Source organism: Chroicocephalus ridibundus, chromosome 9, assembly GCF_963924245.1.
Source record: "Chroicocephalus ridibundus chromosome 9, bChrRid1.1, whole genome shotgun sequence".
NCBI classification, from domain to species: Eukaryota; Metazoa; Chordata; class Aves; order Charadriiformes; family Laridae; genus Chroicocephalus; species Chroicocephalus ridibundus.
Genome location: NC_086292.1, coordinates 46790079 through 46808129, shown reverse-complemented (window position 1 = coordinate 46808129; position 18051 = coordinate 46790079). Strand labels below are relative to the sequence as shown.

The 18051-nt window shown below is 55.8% G+C and overlaps 1 protein-coding gene across 2 annotated transcripts in view; it reads left to right on the top strand.

Annotated features, from left to right (window-relative positions):
- PCSK6 (proprotein convertase subtilisin/kexin type 6) overlaps window positions 1–15352 on the top strand; it is a 38385-nt gene extending 23033 nt beyond the window's left edge. Inside the window, exons 9-21 of one of the 2 annotated variants that reach the window (XM_063346338.1) lie at window positions 408–508; window positions 2085–2188; window positions 2672–2789; window positions 3864–4052; window positions 4286–4422; window positions 6386–6565; window positions 7134–7236; window positions 7817–8013; window positions 8444–8531; window positions 9858–9949; window positions 11912–12041; window positions 13093–13205; window positions 13655–15352. In XM_063346338.1, the coding sequence (XP_063202408.1) occupies window positions 408–508; window positions 2085–2188; window positions 2672–2789; window positions 3864–4052; window positions 4286–4422; window positions 6386–6565; window positions 7134–7236; window positions 7817–8013; window positions 8444–8531; window positions 9858–9949; window positions 11912–12041; window positions 13093–13205; window positions 13655–13752 (1650 nt within the window). In that variant the 3' untranslated portion in view covers window positions 13753–15352. Of the gene's footprint in view, window positions 1–407; window positions 509–2084; window positions 2189–2671; window positions 2790–3863; window positions 4053–4285; window positions 4423–6385; window positions 6566–7133; window positions 7237–7816; window positions 8014–8443; window positions 8532–9857; window positions 9950–11911; window positions 12042–13092; window positions 13206–13654 lie in introns of those variants that run through there. The other variant, XR_010072490.1, reaches the window with a different exon arrangement.
- The last annotated feature ends 2699 nt before the right edge of the window (window positions 15353–18051 follow it).

The window sequence follows — 18051 nt, the reverse complement described above, 5'->3', positions numbered from 1 at the left end:
AAAGCGTTAATATGGCGCAACTCAACACGCACCCACGGGTGCGGACCCCCGCCAGCCCTGCCCTGCTCGCGCCGCTCCATCCGTGGTGCGGCTGGCTTTTCCTCCAGCTGACCCCCGGCGAAATTGACTCTCCCCCCACCTTTCAAATAGTTTTTTGCACCTTTGAGCAAAGGAAAACGTAAGCAGGGATGTTTTCCCACGTGCCAAATGTGTCCGCAGCCCATTTTTTCGGGGGGAGGGGGGAGCTCAGAGCACTCCGCTGGCATGGGAGCCACGGCAGGTTTGGGTACCCGCGGGCTCAGCGCCGAGCTGGCAGCATCCCGAGCGAACCTGGGGTGCTGCATGGGGTAATGCCCCCCCCCGGCAGCGTCTCCCTCGACGCAGGGCTGCAGCTCCTCTCTCCGCAGGTCACCACCGACCTCCGGCACCGCTGTACGGACGGCCACACCGGCACCTCCGTGTCCGCCCCCATGGTCGCCGGCATCATCGCCTTGGCTTTGGAGGCAAAGTAAGTGCAACCTCCCCCCTCCGGCTTGCAGATCTTTCCAAATTTAGTTAGCTGGTAAGCAAAACCAGAAAGAAAAAAGGTGGTTTGGTTTTTTTGTTTTTTTTTTTTTTTTTTTTCCTCTGGAGCAACTCAAAACGGGGCAAAGTTATTCCAAATCGCTCCTTTTTGGCAAGGTTTGATACAGCGTTGTTGTTTTGTATCTAATCTTCCTGCAGGTATTTTATTGAGCTAATTCTTCACTTGTTGCCATCTGTTGAAAAGTTGGGGTTGATGAGATAAGTCAGGCTTTTCATTTGGTGCTTTGAAACCGCTGACAGCCAGCTCCAACAGGAGTTTTATAAATACTTCCTGGAAAAAAGATGGCAGAAAACATCGCGCAAAATGGAAAATGTCTTGTAGAAGTGATGGTTTTCTGCAAGTGTTTCGTTTCTGGGGGGAAAGGACTACTTTTGCATACTGTCAGAAACCCACGTGGCGTGACCAGCAGCGGCACGCTCCCTGCTTCGCACAAACTGCTCTTTGCCTCCTGTCCCCATCCTGGTCCCCCAGCCCAGGAGCAGCCCCCCCGGGGGACCGTGTTGGCCCATGGAGCATCTTCTCATGAACTTCTCACTATTGGTATTATTTTTATGGGGTGGAAAGAAAATTAAGGCTGCGAATAAGCCCGCGGGGCAGCGTTGCGCTTGCGCGCGGGGACGGCGGTCGCAGCGTGGTGGCTCCAGTCCCCCTCCTCCAGTTTGATCCCAGCGCCCAGGTCGGGTGAGCATGTTTCCGGAGATGCCGTTTTCATTACAAATACAGTAAGAGCTTTAGATGTAATTTTTGAATTGTTTAGCTGAGGCATAAAACGCAACATTAAGTACCAGAACTTGGTGCTCAGGCACTCCATTATGACGAGAAGGAATAAATTGAATTTCTTTTCTTAAATGTTGCTCAAGAGCAATATAAATCCCAGCTCGAGATGCTGAAGGAACTGACTGTAGGAAAAGTGTGGAAAATTCTTCGGCAATATCCCTGGGCTGGGGTCTTGGGGTGGGGTGGGGGGCTCAAAAGCCCACAGTGCTCAGTGTCCTGCGTCCTGGACACACAAACCTCACCCAAACCCAGCCTAAGGGGGGGTTTGGAAACATTTTGGGTTTCATTTTTCTCTTAAATGAGCAACTCAGGGTTTTTTTTCCAGCAATTTTTGCGGTTATTCCTATAAAGGAAAGGTTTGCTCAGCAGCGTGTACCAGCGAGCTGCTGAGCCCAGTACCCTGCCTCAGCTCCTGCTTCGTTCCCGATCTCCTACAAGAAAATGGGGAAAATCTTCCTGATTCGCTCCAGTTATATCCCGGAGCAGGAGAGCTGAATGCCCTTGGCCAGGAATAAATCCTGCAACGCCCATGGGCACGTGGCATCCCTCCTGGGGGCAGCCCCTCTGCTGGGGGCTCCCCAAGTGCTGGCCAGCCTCCAGGCAGGGTGTTTTGAGGCAGCAAAGAGGCTTTTTTGGTTTTTTTTAACCCGATGGAGGTCCCTGCTGCTGCTGGAAATCCTGGAGGCAACGGGGCCATCCCATGAGCCGTGTGTCGTTGCAGCCCCCTGCTCACCTGGAGGGACGTCCAGCATCTGCTGGTCAAAACCTCGCGGCCGACGCACCTGCGGGCGGCCGACTGGAAGACCAACGGCGCGGGGCATAAAGGTGAGGGGCCGTGGGGCGGAGGTGGCGTGGTGAAAACAGCCACCCAAGGGAAAATAAAGGTCCCCAGAGCTTCACTGGTGGGAGCGTTCACCCTGGGTGGCCGCTCTCACCTGCCTCGCGGGTTCCTACCGTCAGGCTGTTGAGTGGAGGGAGGAGAGGGGAGTAATTCATGGGGCGGGAGGCTTGGAAGCCTTGGTTGGTGCAGGCTTGTAAGCCTGGCTTGGTGGAGGCTCTCCTGAGCTGCAGCATTGCCCGCTTCTTTCGGCGGGCTGCTCCCAGCAATGGCTTTTCCATGCTGCCAATGTGGATTTGGGGTGTAACTTGGACAGGGTGAGGAGCTCTGCGTGTTGGAGCACCTCATACCCCAACAAGGTCAACTCTGCGCCTTGCCCAATGGTTGGAGGATGCTCCACCAAGCAGCGAGGAGTTGCTCCTGTCACTTGCTGGGAGGGCAGTGGGTTTCTGAGTCTTCTCTCTTTCCAGTTAGCCATCTATATGGCTTCGGCCTGGTGGATGCAGACGCTATTGTGGTGGAAGCCAAGAAGTGGAAGACAGTCCCTCCCCAGCACGTCTGCGTGGGGAGCCTGGACAGGGTGCCCAAGTGAGCGTCGTGGGGTGGGGGGGCTGTTCTGGGGCACGCGGCCACTTGGAAGGAGCTTTGGTGGAGCTGACTCTTGCAATGCAAAGGCTGAGCCGCTGTCCCGGCATTTAGAAAGGGAAATCAGGAGTCGGGGTGGCCGGGACAAGCCCATGTGCAGGTGATGTTCATGGCTTTTATGGTCAGAGAAACCCACACCATCCACCCCAGGGTCTGTTTATTGACCCAGAAGTGCCCACCCGGGGTCTGTGCCTACAGCTCAGTGAGGAGTGGGTCCCGCAGGGGCTCTCCGGGACCAGCTTCGGTGGCAGGTGATTTATTTTTGCCTCTGCCATGCTTTTGCTTCCCAGGTGGGTGACCATCAGGGGTTTTTTGAGGGCTGACAGTGCTGTTTGCCGTTTTGGAAATGGCTTAGGGACCCCTAAACCAACTCGCCCGCTGAGTGGTGATGGGTTGGGCTCCCCTCCCTCTTCCACCAAACAACTCATCTTGATGGAAGACACCAAAAAAAAGGTGTTTTGTTGCAAAGGTTCCCAAATTGCCAATGCCTGGGTCTCTTTGAATTTGGCTTCAGGTTCAAACCAGCTTAAGTTCACATCTCATCCGTGGTGGGTCCGTCTCTACTAGGTTAAAGGGTGGGATCGGGGATCTGACCAAATGGCCCCTCCTGGTTTACCGCTGCCTGACTGTAGAGCGAGAGAGTTGTTCATCAGACAAGGAGTGCCTTTGGAAGACTCGCATACACAGAGCAGGAATGAATCTGGAGCCAAGTGTGTTCATGAAACTATTTATCTGATACAGACACTAATTACAACCCGAAGAGGAACGCTGTACTGATAATTATAATAAAGCAGCGCCCTTGCAGCCCATAAGGCATAGATCTTCGAGGCAGTTCAAACCCATCGCGTTACCATTGAGCAATTCAGCAAATTCCCGTGCTAGGACGCTGGATTGCAATGGAGGATGAGATCATTTTTGCCATGAAGCAGTAGGGACTGGGTTCAAACTGGGCGTCCATGCTGCTGGGAAGCGGAGTGCAGTGCTGTCCCCAGCGTGGCGTGTTCCTGTCCCCGGCAGGTACATCCGAGCCGACCACGTGCTGCGCGCCAGCACCCTCAGCAGCGCCTGCGCCGAGCACCGCGACCAGCACGTGCTCTACCTGGAGCACGTCGTGGTGCGGCTCAGCATCTCGCACCCGCGCCGGGGAGACCTCCAGATCAGCCTCGTCTCTCCGGCAGGGACCAGGTCACAGCTCCTCGGCAGGAGGTAAGAGCGGCCGGAGCCAGTACGTGGCTGGGCTGGGCGGCATCCTCATTTTGGGGGTTGCTCGGGTTTTTTGGGAAGGCGGTGGGCGTGCTCGGGTCTCAGCTGCAGGAGGGCTCCGTGCAAGGGTGGGTGCATGCAAGGATCCCTAAAATCATTACTTACCTATCTTATCTTTTCCGAGTTAATAAGACATTCAAAGTCACGCTTCTTAATGCACGGCATTCCTGTTGCAGGGTGTTCGACCACTCCAACGAGGGGTTCAAGGGCTGGGAGTTCATGACCGTCCACTGCTGGGGGGAGCGGGCGGCAGGGGAGTGGACCCTGGAGATCCACGACACGCCATCCCAAGTGCGCAACCCTGCGGTGCAAGGTGAGATTCCCCAGCACCCACGGCCCCCCAGCGCCCGCCGGTCCCCCTCGCCCCCAGAGCTCTTTGCAGGCTGCTTAGCTTGGCCGTAAATTTTTGCTGCGAGTTTTATTGTCTTCAGCAAAACTGCATTGCCCAAATTTCTCAAAAATGGGAATAAAACTTCCGCGCAAGAGGCTGCCGGTCTGGCTGAGCCGGGAGCGGGTTTTCTCCCAGCAGCAAACTGGCTGCAACCGAGAGCCGGGTTTCCAAAATTAAACCGTAATGAGTCAAAACGAGGAAACCCGAGAGCTGTAATTGTTGTTTGTTTGTTTTGCTTCGCTGCTGGGACATCTGGCGCGTGGGCTGGTTGTGCAACGGGCGCAAGGGGACGATGCCCCTCGGGCTGCAGACGGACGGACATCCTCTCCGGGTTGCCACCGCGCTGGCAGGGGGTGGCCGGGCTCAGCCTTGGCCCCACTGCGTGTCCCCAACCCCGCTGTGTCCCCCCCACCGGCTTGGCCGCCTGCTCCCTGACCCCTTCCCGGCAAAGGAGCCGGGCTGGCGGGATCCGTCCCCGCCGGGAAGGGACAAGCCGCCTCGCCGGCTGGTGGCAGCGGGGCATGAAGCATCCTGCCTGGGGCTGGCGTGCGTCGCGGGGGTGTTAAAATCCACACGCTCGTTGATAAGGAGCCAGGAGTATATTAAAAATCTCTCCCACGCGACTTTCTGGCGGGAGGCGCACGTGGGGGCTCCATTGTGCAGAGAGTGTTTGTGTTTGCTGCCTTCACCCGGAATCGTTTGAACTCGGAGGAGCAGCAGCAAAGCACCCACGGAGCCGCTTTCCTCCCCCCTCCGTATTTACGGTCTGCGGTGGGTGCTTCTGAGCCCCCCACGGGCGTCAGGGCTTGGCTTCACCCGGCTTTGCAAAACGAAACGAAAATGAGTGCGTTAAGTCACCCCCCCCTCAAAGGGTCCGCAGCGGGTTCGAAGCAGAGAGGGCAAAGCGGGAGGAAAAAGAGGGACGATGCTCCCAGCCTGCGGCAGAAGCAGGTATTAAATGTTAATTTAAGACCATTAAATTAAACCAATTAAATCGGTTAATTTAATACCAATTAAGTACTACGGCTGTCGCGTCGCTGGCACTGCTGCGTCCCCAGCATCAGCCCCGTGCAGCCCGGGCTTTCCTCGCACGGGACGCTTTAGATTTAAAGGAAATTTCATTCATTCAGTGGAGGCGCGCGGCTGAGCTCTGCCCCAGCTGGTGCCGCCCGAGCTCCGTCCCGCAGCAGGTGGGTCCTCGCAGCCCTTCGGGAGAGCCAAGGGATTTGGGTGTCGGAAATTTTAAGCCCTTCCTGGAAACGCAGGGATTAGTGGTTAAAGCCGCGCGTGCCGCAGGCGTGAAGTGACTCCTGTTGGTGGGGAACTGAAAGAAAAAAAAGTCTTGGAAAGAAGCGGCAGCATTTTTGGACCCTCTCCCCAAAGCTGCGTGTGTCGCGGAAGACCCCGGTGTGGGTGTAAGGCCGTGGGGAGCCCCCAGGTGCTGCGCAGGCTCCGGTGGCCCCCGGGGTATTTTGGGGGACACCAAGCTCAGACCTGTGACATGTCGGATAGCAGCAAGAAAGAATCTGGTTGGTTCCGGGCAGCTTTTATCAGAGAGAATTAGTCCTCCATTACGGAGCTTTTAGTTACCGGTTCTCTCCGCCCGTTGGGTGGGATGGGTACGGCGATGCAGACGAGTTATAGCATAAAAAATCCCTTGTAGGTGCCTTAAACAGCTGCATTCGTGCAGGCTGGGAGCTCGGGGGGCTGGTGAAGATTTCTGGGTGTTTGTTGTTTGCTTGCGCGTTGCCATGCGAGTGGAGAAGCCCTAATGGTCCGGTCCACCCTCCTCTTGCTTCCCCCAAAGCCGGGGCTGCGCCGCGGGGTCACCAGGGAAGGAGCGGGATGGGCAGCGGGATGGGTGACGTTGTGCCCGCCCCTGCAGGGAAACTGAAGGAGTGGAGCCTCCTCTTCTACGGGACGGCTGAGCACCCCTACACCGCGCTGGGTGGCCCCCAGTCCCGTGGGAGGACGCTGGAGGTGCCAGCATCGGAGATGGAGCCGTCGAGAGCCGCCTTCCTGCAGAGCCAGGTGGAGGTGGCTGAGGAGGAGGAAGAGTACGCGGGTAAGTGCCGGCTGAGCTGACATGTCATCCCCCCCCAAAATACCTGGGAAAATGCCAACCAGGGGAGCCACAAGGCCTGATCCTGCCCGGGGCCAGGGCGGGCTGGGAGGAGCGGTGCCTGCGGCCAGCGCGGGGCAGCAGGACGGTGAAATTAGAAGGTAGCAAAACGCCCCGTCACAGCGTTCCCGCCACAAATTGCTGGTGCGGCCGTCTGAGGAGTAAAAAAAGCTCCTCTGCCCACCTTCCCTCCCCTGCCCGTCCCCAAGGAGCGGGTCTGGCTCCGCTTTCAAAGCTCCTGCACGGGAGTGTTCAGCTGGAGGATGGTCGGGTGCGATTCGTGCTCGGGGGGGATGAGCTGGAGGAGAGGCGAGCACCCGGAGCCACGCAGCTCCATAGGATAAGATATATAAGATTTGTAAGATAATAGACATAGGATAAGATAGGTGGAGGGTCTCCAGCCCCTTCCCCACGTCCGTCTGTCCAGGGAGGGTGTGCTGAGAGCATCCTGGCCATGGCGTCTGGGGATGCTCAGCCTCTCCCCCGGCTGAGCCCGTCTCTCCCTCCCCAGGTCCGTGCCACCCCGAATGCGGTGACCAGGGCTGCGACGGCCCCAACGCCGACCAGTGCTTGAACTGCATCCACTACAGCCTGGGCAGCGTGAAAACCGGCAGGTGAGGGGTGGTGGGGTGTCTCCGCGGGGTCTCCCCGGGCAGTGGCGGTGCCTTTCCCCAGGGCTCGTACCGCAGCGTGGGTGATGTTTGCACAGAGAAAGAAGAGTATGGGCGAGAAAATGGACGGAGGAGGAGGTATGGGGATCCCTGCCCTGGATTAGGGTACGATGGGGTGGGGGACACAGAGCTGGAGAGCCCCGGAGGACCTTGGCCATGTAATCATGCTGGGAAAGAAGCATTGGCTTCACTGGCTGGGGTCACCCGTGCCCAAGTGACAGCTAGCTGAGGTGCCAAATCACTTCTGGAATTGGGGTTTCCACCCCTCAGTCTCCTGGGCTGGCACAGGGAGAGTTTACCCGTAGACGGGGTTGCTGGCCAAGAGATGCCTGGGCTCTTTATTAAAGAGCCATGACGTTCAAGACACCCTAAATCTTAAGAATAAGAAGTAAAGGAGCCCAAATTGCTGCCAAGGCTGGGGGACGCCCTGAATGCTGCGGGTGAGGGGACGGCGGCAGGTGCCAGGCTGCCGGGAGCGTCCGAGTGTCGGCACCAAAGCCTGAGCGCTCGCTTCCTTCCCCAGGATGTGCGTGAGCTCGTGCCCCGCGGGATTTTTTGGTGACAAAGGCGCCCGGAGGTGCCGCCGGTGCTACAAGGGCTGCGAGCGTTGCGTCGGGAGGGGACCGAACCAGTGCACGGCGTGCAAGCGGAGCCTCTACCACCACCAGGAGATGAGCACCTGCGTGGTGCTGTGTCCGCCCGGCTTCTACGCCGAGGAACGTAAGGATGTTTATCACTTGCGAGCTGTAGCATGAGGGTTGCGTCTATTTTAAGTGCTATGGGTGGAGGAAACACCTTGTTTTTTGAGTACTGGCTTTAAATTTCCCCCCTCGACCCACTTTGTGTAGTGAAGGGAGGAGGGAAACCTCTGGGTGTTCAAAGAGGGTGGTGCGAAGCAGAGGCACTCAACTTGGCTCTTAATTAGAAGACTGTAATTAATGGCCCTAGCTGCTTGCAAAGCGTATTTCTTCTTAGCAAGCAGTGACAGATAAGGTCATCTGCGGTAGCAGGGACCCGTCGAGGGGGAGGACATACCTCTCCTCCCCGGGGAGCTGCTGCTGGGGCGCAGTGGGGCTTTGCGGCTCCGGCTGCCGCTTGCAAATCACTGTCCGGATTTTATTCTCCCCTGCCTCGCTTTGTTTTTTAAAAGGTCAGAAACGCTGTCTGAAATGTCATCAAAGCTGTAAAAAATGTGTCGGCGAAGCAGACAAATGTACTGCATGCAGAGAAGGATTCAGGTAAAATACCAGCACGGGAGGAGTTTATACCTGCAGCATTTGTACGCGCGGTTTAAATGTGGGAAAACCAATGGGAAATTAGAGAGTGAATTAGTTAAAGACCTGAGATCCTGCTTCTGTGGTACTACAGCTGTGGCACAGAGCATTGCGAATTTAAAGGTGGTGCTTTGTGTCCCTTTCTTAGCTGAAAAGCATGATTTCAGTTTAATTTCCTTTTCTCCAGCGCTTGCCAGGGTGAGGGTGGTGGGTAAGTGCCAGGCTCAGAAGGGCTTGTCCAAATTCGGTGACCTGCGACCAGAGCAGCTCCCGGCGTCGCAGCATCTAAAATTGGGGGGGGGGGGGGGGGGAAAGCAATGAAAACATTTACACCACACGTTGCCAAACGCACCTTTCCTCCCGAGTGTCGGGCGGCTCCGTGGGAGCCATCACAACCAAACAGGGCGCTCGGTTTTGCTCACGGGGCAGAGCTGGTACCAGGCTGAGCTGTTCAGGCAGGCTGAAAATGCTCCCTGCGAGCGCTCAAACCCTTCCCTCCAGCTTCATCCACGCTGGAAAATTTTATCCGATGTACCTGGTGAGCGGGCCTCGTGTAGGATGGACAAGTGGGTGGAAGTGGGGCAGCCCCGGCCCCGCAAGGATCAGCGGGTGTCCTTGCTGCCAGCCCCGCGGCTCCTGCGGGACGCAGAGCCCAGCCATGCTGGCGAGCGGCGTCGGCACCGGGAAGAAGCTGTTTTCCATCCCCGAGCTCACATGGAAGCAGGATCCCATCGCGCTTTGCTTTGCTCAGGGGCTGTAAGCGAGCCAGGGACAGGGTGTAGCAGCGGGGCGCTCTCAGACGAGGAAATTGCCACTGCCAAAAGATTATCTACTCCCTCGGAAAAGCAAAACTGGAGGCACTTGTCAGACATAATCCGCACGGTGCTTGCTTTTTATTGTCCAATATCCTTTTAAGCCGGGACTCCAAATCATCCCTGCCACGGTGAAGCAGCACCAGCCCAGCCGTGGCACGGAACCAATTCCCTTTTATTCCAGGGAGCCTCACAGTGCAAAAGGTCTTTGGCAGAGCCTGGCTGGCTGCCCATGGGAAAAGAATAATTTTATTTCCTCCCGGATAGTTAATTAAGGAACCTGCAGCCGTCCCTTTGGTCCAGGCAGGACTTTAATTTCTCCTGGAGCGCTGGCTGGCTTTCCGACGCCTCCCGCGCCACGGGCTGAGGCTGCCATAGGGCCCTGGGGGATGCGGAGATGGGGACAGGGGGACAGGCTCTGCCGGGTCCCCAGAGCCTGTAGCTTCAGGTGCCAACGTCCTCTCCGCTTTCCCGGCAGCCTGGCAGGAGAGAGCTGCGTGCCGGAGTGCCAGCCCGCCATGTACCTCAGCCGGGAGCCCCGGCGGTGCGAGACCTGCCCCGTTGGCACAGGTACGTCCTTCGCCCCGCCACATCCCCACGTGAAACATGGCTGGGGGATGAGGTGATAGAGAGCAGCCCTGCGGAAGAGGACTCGGGGGTGCTGGTGGGTGAAGAGCTGGACAGGAGCCAACAATGCGCGCTCGCAGCCCGGAAGACCAGTTGCATCCTGGGCTGCATCAGAAGAAGCGTGGCCAGCAGACCCAGAGAGGTGGTTCTGCCCCTCTGCTCTGCTCTGGTGAGACCCCACCTGGAGTACCGTGTCCAGCTCTGGAGCCGTCAGCACAAGAAGGACATGGACCTGTTGGAGCGGGTCCAAAGGAGGGCCACAAAGATGGTCAGAGGGCTGGAGCACTTCTACTGTGGGACAGGCTGAGAGAGTTGGGGGGGTTCAGCCTGGAGAAGAGAAGGCTCCGGGGAGACCTTAGAGCCCCTTCCAGTCCCTGAAGGGGGCCTACAGGAAAGCTGGGGAGGGGCTGTTGGCAAGGGCATGTAGCGATAGGACGAGAGGCAATGGTTTAAAGTAGAGCAGGGCAGGCTTAGATTAGCCATTAGGATGAAGTTCTTTACACTGAGGGTGGTGAGACACTGGCCCAGGTTGCCCAGAGAGGCGGTGGAGGCCCCATCCCTGGAGACATTCAAGGCCAGGCTGGATGAGGCTCTGAGCAACCTGGTCTAGTTGAAGATGTCCCTGCTCACTGCAGGGGGGTTGGACTAGATGATCTAAAGGTCCCTTCCAACCCAACACGTTCTATGATTCTATGAAACCCCCAGACCCTTGTCCATCAGGAGCCGATCCGATGCCGGCGGTACCCACCCCCAGCCAAGGCAGAGCGTGCCGGCGGGGAAGCAATCCCAGCTCTCCAGCACATCCCGCGAGGTGCTGGGAGTATATTCATATTAGAAAGGTTTTTAGGGAGTTTTTACATTTTTATTAGAGCCATTCTTTATTTCCCGGTTCCTCTTGACGCCAGGTGCTTTAGTTTAATAAGGTTGCGGGGGAGGCCATAAAACCCTCTCGGAGTGATGGAAGATGGCTTTGCAGCGTATAAAAATGTCAGGCAGCCGAGGCGCGTTATCCCGGTCACCCCATGGGGCTGGACTGGCCGCTGCCGGCTTCCTCCCGCCGCCCAAAGCCGCTCGGCGTTCCCTTTAAATCCTGCCTTTTTCGTTGCTTGAAAGTCCCAATTATTTTCTGTTGTTAATGTTTGCGTCTGCCCTCAGAAATCATCATAGATCTGATGATAATATGATCTCCAGACAATTTGTGTTCAGTGGTGTGAATCTCATCTATCATACATGGGCAATTTCCTAAGACTAAATCCAAAATATTTATTGATCTTGTTGGCAAGTGTGGAAGGGAACGGGCTCTTAATCCTTTAAGAAAATTACTTCCCTTCTAATTCTCATTCCAGTCAGTGTAAATGTACTTCACCACAATTATTTTTCAAGCCTTTTTTCGTCTCCTTTTCCTGCATAACCATTTCTCAAGCCTGCTGTGTGGAAGGCCTCTAATAACACCACCTCCATCACCACGGTTTGCCGTCCAGCCACAAGGCTCCGGCGTCAGAGCGGGGCTCTCTGCTTTCCCAGCTCCTCTCCCGAGCCCTTCCCTCCTCCGGCTCCTCCGCAGCCCACTCTAGCATCTCTTTTTCCGCATTTGACACTCCGTAGGGTGGGAAAGCTAAACCGGTGCGTGCTTTGGAGCAGTGCCTGATGCTCCGGAGGGGATTTTGATGTGGTGGTCTGCAGAGGGGCAGGACACCGGGTCCTGGCTGGGTTTTTTGGGATGGGAGCTGAAGTTTTTTGAGATGGAAGCTGGGTTTTTTTGGGGGGTGTGGGAGCCAAGCAGCCGCGCAGGACCCTGGTGGCACAACCAGCAGCTTGTTCAATCCTATCTCGCACGGGGCTGCTGGCGCGACGTGGCTCCTGTCTCCCAAAAATGCCCGCATCATCTCTCCCTGTCCCCCGCAGGGCCGGGCGAGGAGGACTGCGCTCCCTGTGGCCCGGAGGCCCCTGCACCCCACTGGCGCTGCGTTCCCGCTTGCCGCGAGGGCTTCTACCCCGCCGACAGCCACGGGCTGCCCAACAAAGTCTGCAAGAGGTACGTTACCGCCCCGACGGCGGCCGCAGCAAAGCCGGCACCGACGGGGGGGGGAGCGCTGGCAGCGATGATAAAACAAAAAATAATAAAATAATAACGCTGCAAACAGCTCACAGCTGGAACTGTTTACTAGGGAAATTAAAACAGGGATGAGGGAGCCAGGGCAGCCGTGGGGCTGGACCCCCCACGCCCCTGCCCTATAGATTTAAGAGCACGCTCCCCCCGCCGGAGCCGGCCAAGATGTCTTAGGGCTACGGTGGAAAGGGCTCAGCCCCAGCCCCGGGCTCTTTGGAGGAGGTGTGGGAGGAATGAGGAACGGGGATGTTTAGGCAAATATTCCAGCTTTCAATCAAACCTGCTGCGTTCGCCCGGCGGCCGTGTTGGAGGAGCGCTGGCCCGCTCCTTGGCCCAGCGTGGGGGCTGCGCGGGGGGGACCGGGAGATGCCAGGAGGCAGCAATTTGCTCCCACTCTGCGCTTCAAGTGGGAAGTGGGAGTGGATTCAGCCTCCTTAAGGTGAACATGAAAGGCAAGGATTAAAGGTGACTTGGGAACACGCAGCGCAGCGCCTGCCCGCCCGGGGTTTCGCTCGCCCACGCTGGCTATCCGGTGGGGAGGAACGGGGGTCCAGCATCCCTTCCCAGGGATTTCGGGTACGGTCTGTGCGAGCCGCCATCCCCAGGCAGGAGGCTCAGCTGATGGGCTCTCTTGCCTGAGCAAACCGCTGCGAGAAGCGCAGATTCCTCTCGCAGCCCTTTTTCTAGCTGGGATCGCTGGGAAGAGAGGTGCACGCCCCGCTGAGCTTTCCCAACAGGCGACTGCTTTTGGGATGTCACTGGCCGGCACCGAGCAGCGACCTGGCACCGCCGAGCCCATTTTTTCCCAGGGCTTCAGTAACTTTTTAAGCTTTAGATTCGCCGTTTTCCGCATCCTCCGGTTCGGTGTGGATGTCGCAGTGGTGGCAGACATATTTTCTGGCCGATGGCCCATTTTGGGTGGCCGGGGTCGGGGTGTCGGTGCCAGTTCAGGCCACTGCAGGGTGTCTGTCCCCAGGTGCGATGACCACTGCTCAGCCTGCGAGGGCTCCGGTGGAAACTGCCTCAAGTGTAAAGAAGGTTTCAGCCTCCTGGGCGGCTCCTGCGTGACAAATGAAACCTGCACCAACGGTAAGTAGTTGTGGCAGAACCACTGGCACCGTAGTGCTTCGCCGGTAGCAAAAAATGAGGGTTTTGGGGGGGATTCCCTTCAGAGCAGGAAGCCGAAAGCGCTGGAGCTCCTGGGCTTGCTGGGGCACGGCGGCAGCGAGCCAGGCTCCGGCTGCGGTGGGCGGGCGGTTTACCTGGCAGAGCCGCTGGATATCTGCCTGTTGCTCCAACGCATCCAAGCCTTTTTATTTCGTTAGAGTTTAGTCTTGGGGCTAATTCTCCCACTCGCTGCAAAGCCGCTTTATTCCTTCATCAAAACCATGTGAAAGATGCCCTTAAAAAGCGACTCCTTTTCAATCCGCTCTCCTCCAACACTGGAACGAATTGCACCGCCTGTTACGTGCAATGTTTGTTTATTTAAAATGTTAATCTGCTCTCATTTTCTCTTGTTCCTCGCCTCGGCCTCCCAGCTGACAAGACTTTCTGTGAGATGGTGAAATCAAACAAGCTCTGTGAAAAGAAGCTGTTTGTGCAGTTCTGCTGTCAGACGTGTCTTATGGCCGGGTAAAGTTCAGCGGCTGCATCCATCCAGGACTTCCACCAACTGCCAGCCCAGTTTTTGCCAAATGTTTAGGACAAAAGTTTATTTTTTCAGCTTTTGGGAGAGTTTACATGGTGCTGTCAAGCATTCGCTCGTAAGTCTGATAGCTTTAATATCACTGTCAGCGCGTTTCTATAGCAATATGTTAGGCAGAGATCGGATCGTACCCTGAATGATCAAGTCCTGAAAGGCAGCAGACAAGCGGTGATATTAATACTCTCAAACACTCCTCGTGAGCAGGGACCGATGCATGATCCATGTACACACGCTTGGTTCTTCGCAGAAATCCTACTGATCTGCCCGCTCCGAGCGGCTGGCAGGAGCCCTCGCCGTGAAGGACGCAGGACTTCACACTTCTGTGAAGAAAGAGCCGTTTCTGGCCCAGTTTTTGGTACTCTTTTCTGCTAGGTGACAGCTGGTATAAAGCCACATTGCAAACGGCCGGCGCCGTGCTCTGTACATAGGTAAAACGATGAATTAGGTGGTTCCCGGAGCGGTGCCCTCAAGCCCGCTCTGGCACTCCTGTTCGGATTCGGTCAGTAGCTGTTTTTCTCTGGCCGTGGCAATAACTGGAGGTTTGAGGACCAAAGCGAGAGCTGATCCCGGTGGCTCTTCCGGCGTGTCAGCCCGGCGAGTCCGGCAGGGCTTTGCCCCGCAGTGAGTGCAGGCAGGGAAATCCCGTCTGCCCGGGGGGGAGTCTGGCGGACTCGGGGGGGTCGTCTGCACCGACCAGCCCGGGGGGTCACAGCCTTACCGTGAAATGTATTTCCCTCCCGGAACTGCTGGGAAGTCGCTGATTAATTCAGTTCTGGAACGAGCTAGATCCTTCCTCTAAAGGAGATGGTGTCCCAATTAATCTCTTCTGGCATTTTGCGTTACGATCCTCCCCCCGTCTCGCTGGGTATACCCTTCTCTCACAAAATCCTCCGGTTCACGGCAGTGATTTTTCTTGGGCATCTGTTTCCAAAAGAGACATTCCAGGGATCCAGCCAGGAAACTTAATTCTACAAAACCCTTCCCCGAAACAAACCTTTTCATGCTCTCTCTTCATAGTAAGTCATGTGGTGTTTATATAATTGTGTTTAAAATATCCTTGGCTATGTTGTTTTATGGATTTTTTTTTTTTTAAATAACTTATACAATCCTTGTTTTTTCTCTGTGGACTATTTTTTTTATATGGGAGTGGGGAATCTTTTTTTCTCTTACATCCTTCTCCTTGTCTCCTCTCTGACCTTGCAGAGCCGCTCTTTGCACCAGGCGTATGTAAACGCTCTTTCCTACGCTGCATGTTCCAATTTTCATTGTTGATAGTTTTTAACGAGTTAAACCTTTTGCCAACGAAATTCACAGTACGAATTGTCACCGGTTCCTCACGGGGCTGGGATAATCCCGGCTTGGTTTCGGTTGCCACGACACGCGCCCTTGCCTGGGCTTGCCCGCTTAGAGCTCACCTCAGCCGGGTGTCGAGGGGAGAGCCGCAGCGTCACCGGCCCTCACCTGCCTGGACCGAGCCCAAAGAAAGACGGAGCTTTGGCGAACTGACCTTTTAAGTTAATAAACTGTTGATCTCCCCTGAGAAATGAATCTGTGCTTTTTCCAAATTCGTGCAGCCGCCATCCCAGCCAGAGGCAGGGCAAGGTGAGGATGCGCCGCGCGTCTTTATTTTGAAATAAAGCAGCTGTTAGGGCTGGAGCTCCTGATCAGCCCAGAGCCCCTGCGGGAGAAACAGTTCAGGAACAAAACCCTCAGATTTGTTCTCAGAAAGGTCTTTTGCCTTCAGAGGAAACTCGTATCCCAAATACATGCCCTGTGCCTGGCAGCTCTGGCTGGGTTTTGGGGCCGCGCTCGGACACGGCTGGGCGTATTCGGTTGTGGGGAGAGCGCAGCGTGCGGCGATGCGTCTGCAGATGGAGGAGCTGGCGGGGGAGGTTCGTGCCCCTTTCCTGCCCGTACCCGGAGCGTCCTGCAGCCCCCGGTGCCCCACCGCAGCTGGCAGTCGCGGGGATCCACAGGGCCACCTTCCCGTTTGGGCTGGCGGGAAAGGAGAGGAGCCGCTGGCGCGTCGGGGAGCGGAGGGAGCTGTGCAGCCGTTTGTTTGTCGCGGTGGTTTTGCAATGTTTAACCATGGGCCAGGTGCCCAGGGTAGGGCCTGGATAGCTGGAGCTGAGCTTTTTAAGTGTGAAAAAAAGAAAAGAACGGAGTCCTCCCACTGGGGAAGGTCCTTTCTCAGAGCTGCTGTGGGCTCGTGGGTCTTACAGGTCTTCGCTTTCATCAGATGATAAATGTGAATTAATCGGATGATTTATCACAAACCGTGATTCCTTCTGTTGCTCCAGGATTCCCCTTTCGGTCTCGGGCCAAACCAGGGGTCAGAAGAGGGGTGAAATTCTCCCGGCTTCTGCCCCTTTGGTTGTAAAATAACAAACTTTCATTTCTGTTGCTGTGTCAGAGAGTCAGAAGACGGGAGCTGTGAATTGGGTTCTTTCAGTTCTCTGGCTCCCTTTAGAGGCGGCCTGCCTCTAAATACTGCTCACTGGTATATTTAGATGTACTGAAATGCTAGAAAACAAAAAAAGAAAAAAGAAAGATGTTTACCCTTACATCCTCGGCATAATTTAAAATGCACACTGGGTGAAGCAATGCAATTTAAGATGACCCAATCCCCAGCAGTCCCGGTTTTATCCTGCTTTATGCTGCCCTCCAGCCTGCCAGGGAAAGAGAAACAAATTCTACACGTCGAGTTCGTGCAACATCATCAGCTCCCAGCCTTTCCCAGGGCACTAACTCCCTCAGAAATCATTCTTGGAAAGCAATAAAACTCAGATTATTTATCCAAGCTATTGCAATGCTTGCTTGGAGCTATTAAAATCTCCCTGACACTGGTATGCTCAGAGGATCAAAGTGGCTGTATCTTCAAGATAAATGCATATTTAGGCAACTTATTAAAGCCCGGTTCTCTGTTGTCTCTTGGCACCAAAGCCAAATCTAGAATAGCTGTTTTCTGGAAAACCTTAGTGCAGCCCGACTCCCCGTTTGCTGTTTGGCTCTCAGGTTGCATCCTCGGCCATCTGCCATTTCGTAGTTGGCAGGTGGGGAACACACATCTTAAAAATCGTTGCTTTGACTTTCCATTACAAAGAAAGGGCTTTTAAGAGCTCGTGTACAGCATCTGAGACCAAGAATCTGTCTGCTCTCAATTACAATTCTATTACGGCTGTCGAGCTGAGGCGTACAGCTGTATTGTGCTAAAGGAGCAAGGTCTGCGTTTTATTTGGCTTTCTCGGAGGCAGGACCCGCTTTCCAGGAGGCTGAGGAGGGTCTCCTTTTAACAACTGCCTGAAATGACTAAAGACTGTTGTCTTTATCACCGCGTGACTCCTGAGTCACGTACAACAGTGCTAAGTCTTTGTTGCTGCTTGTGACAGCTGTCTCTTTTTCTTGCTCTCTCCTAACTGCTTTTAAACAAGTGCAGATGTTATAAAAACTTGACTACGTGCTTTCCTATCCAGCTTTGGTGAGGGTGTTTTTTCAAGTAGGGAGCACAGGAGCTGCCTGACCCCAGCTGACACCTCTGCAGGGATCTCCAGCCAGACCAGAGCCAGCTCTGACGCTGTAGTCCCGGGGACCGAGCCAGGCGTCGCTCGCAGGGTGATGCTGCGAGATGCTCCCAAAAGAAAAGTATGAGCCATCGCTGTGCAGTGCCAAACGTGGCTGCAGCGTTTAACCTATTATCACATCCTCTGGGTTCATGGAAATGTCACGGCTCACAAAAAAAATCCTTCCCTCGATAGCAGCGGATCCAGAAATCATTCTGCCTCATCTCACTTGGGGCGGGGCGGGGGGGGGGGCCTGGAGAGCTGGGGAATAATTTCTCCAGGGCCAGAGAAGCAGTGGCTTGGTGACAGGATTTGAGACCTGGGGGCGGTGAACTGCTTCCCTTCGCATGCCACCTTCCGTCCACACCACCCGCACTGTGGTTCACCCGCCTGCAAAGCCCTGCTGCTCCCGGCCGAGCCCTGCCAGCGGGGCCAAGAGCCTCGGCCGCAGCAGCCCAGCTCGGACCCGGTGACCTGCTTCACATTGCAGTGGAGTTACCCGGCCAGACACGGCAGGCTGAGCCATCTCAGCTCCCCCAGCTCTTCCTCGCTGTTCCCCTGTTACGGAGAAACCCACAACAATTTATTGTCGTTTAGACAATTATTCTGTCACCCGATGATCCCTCCCCACCCGGGAAGGGGAATCGGGGACAAACATGGAAACACAAGG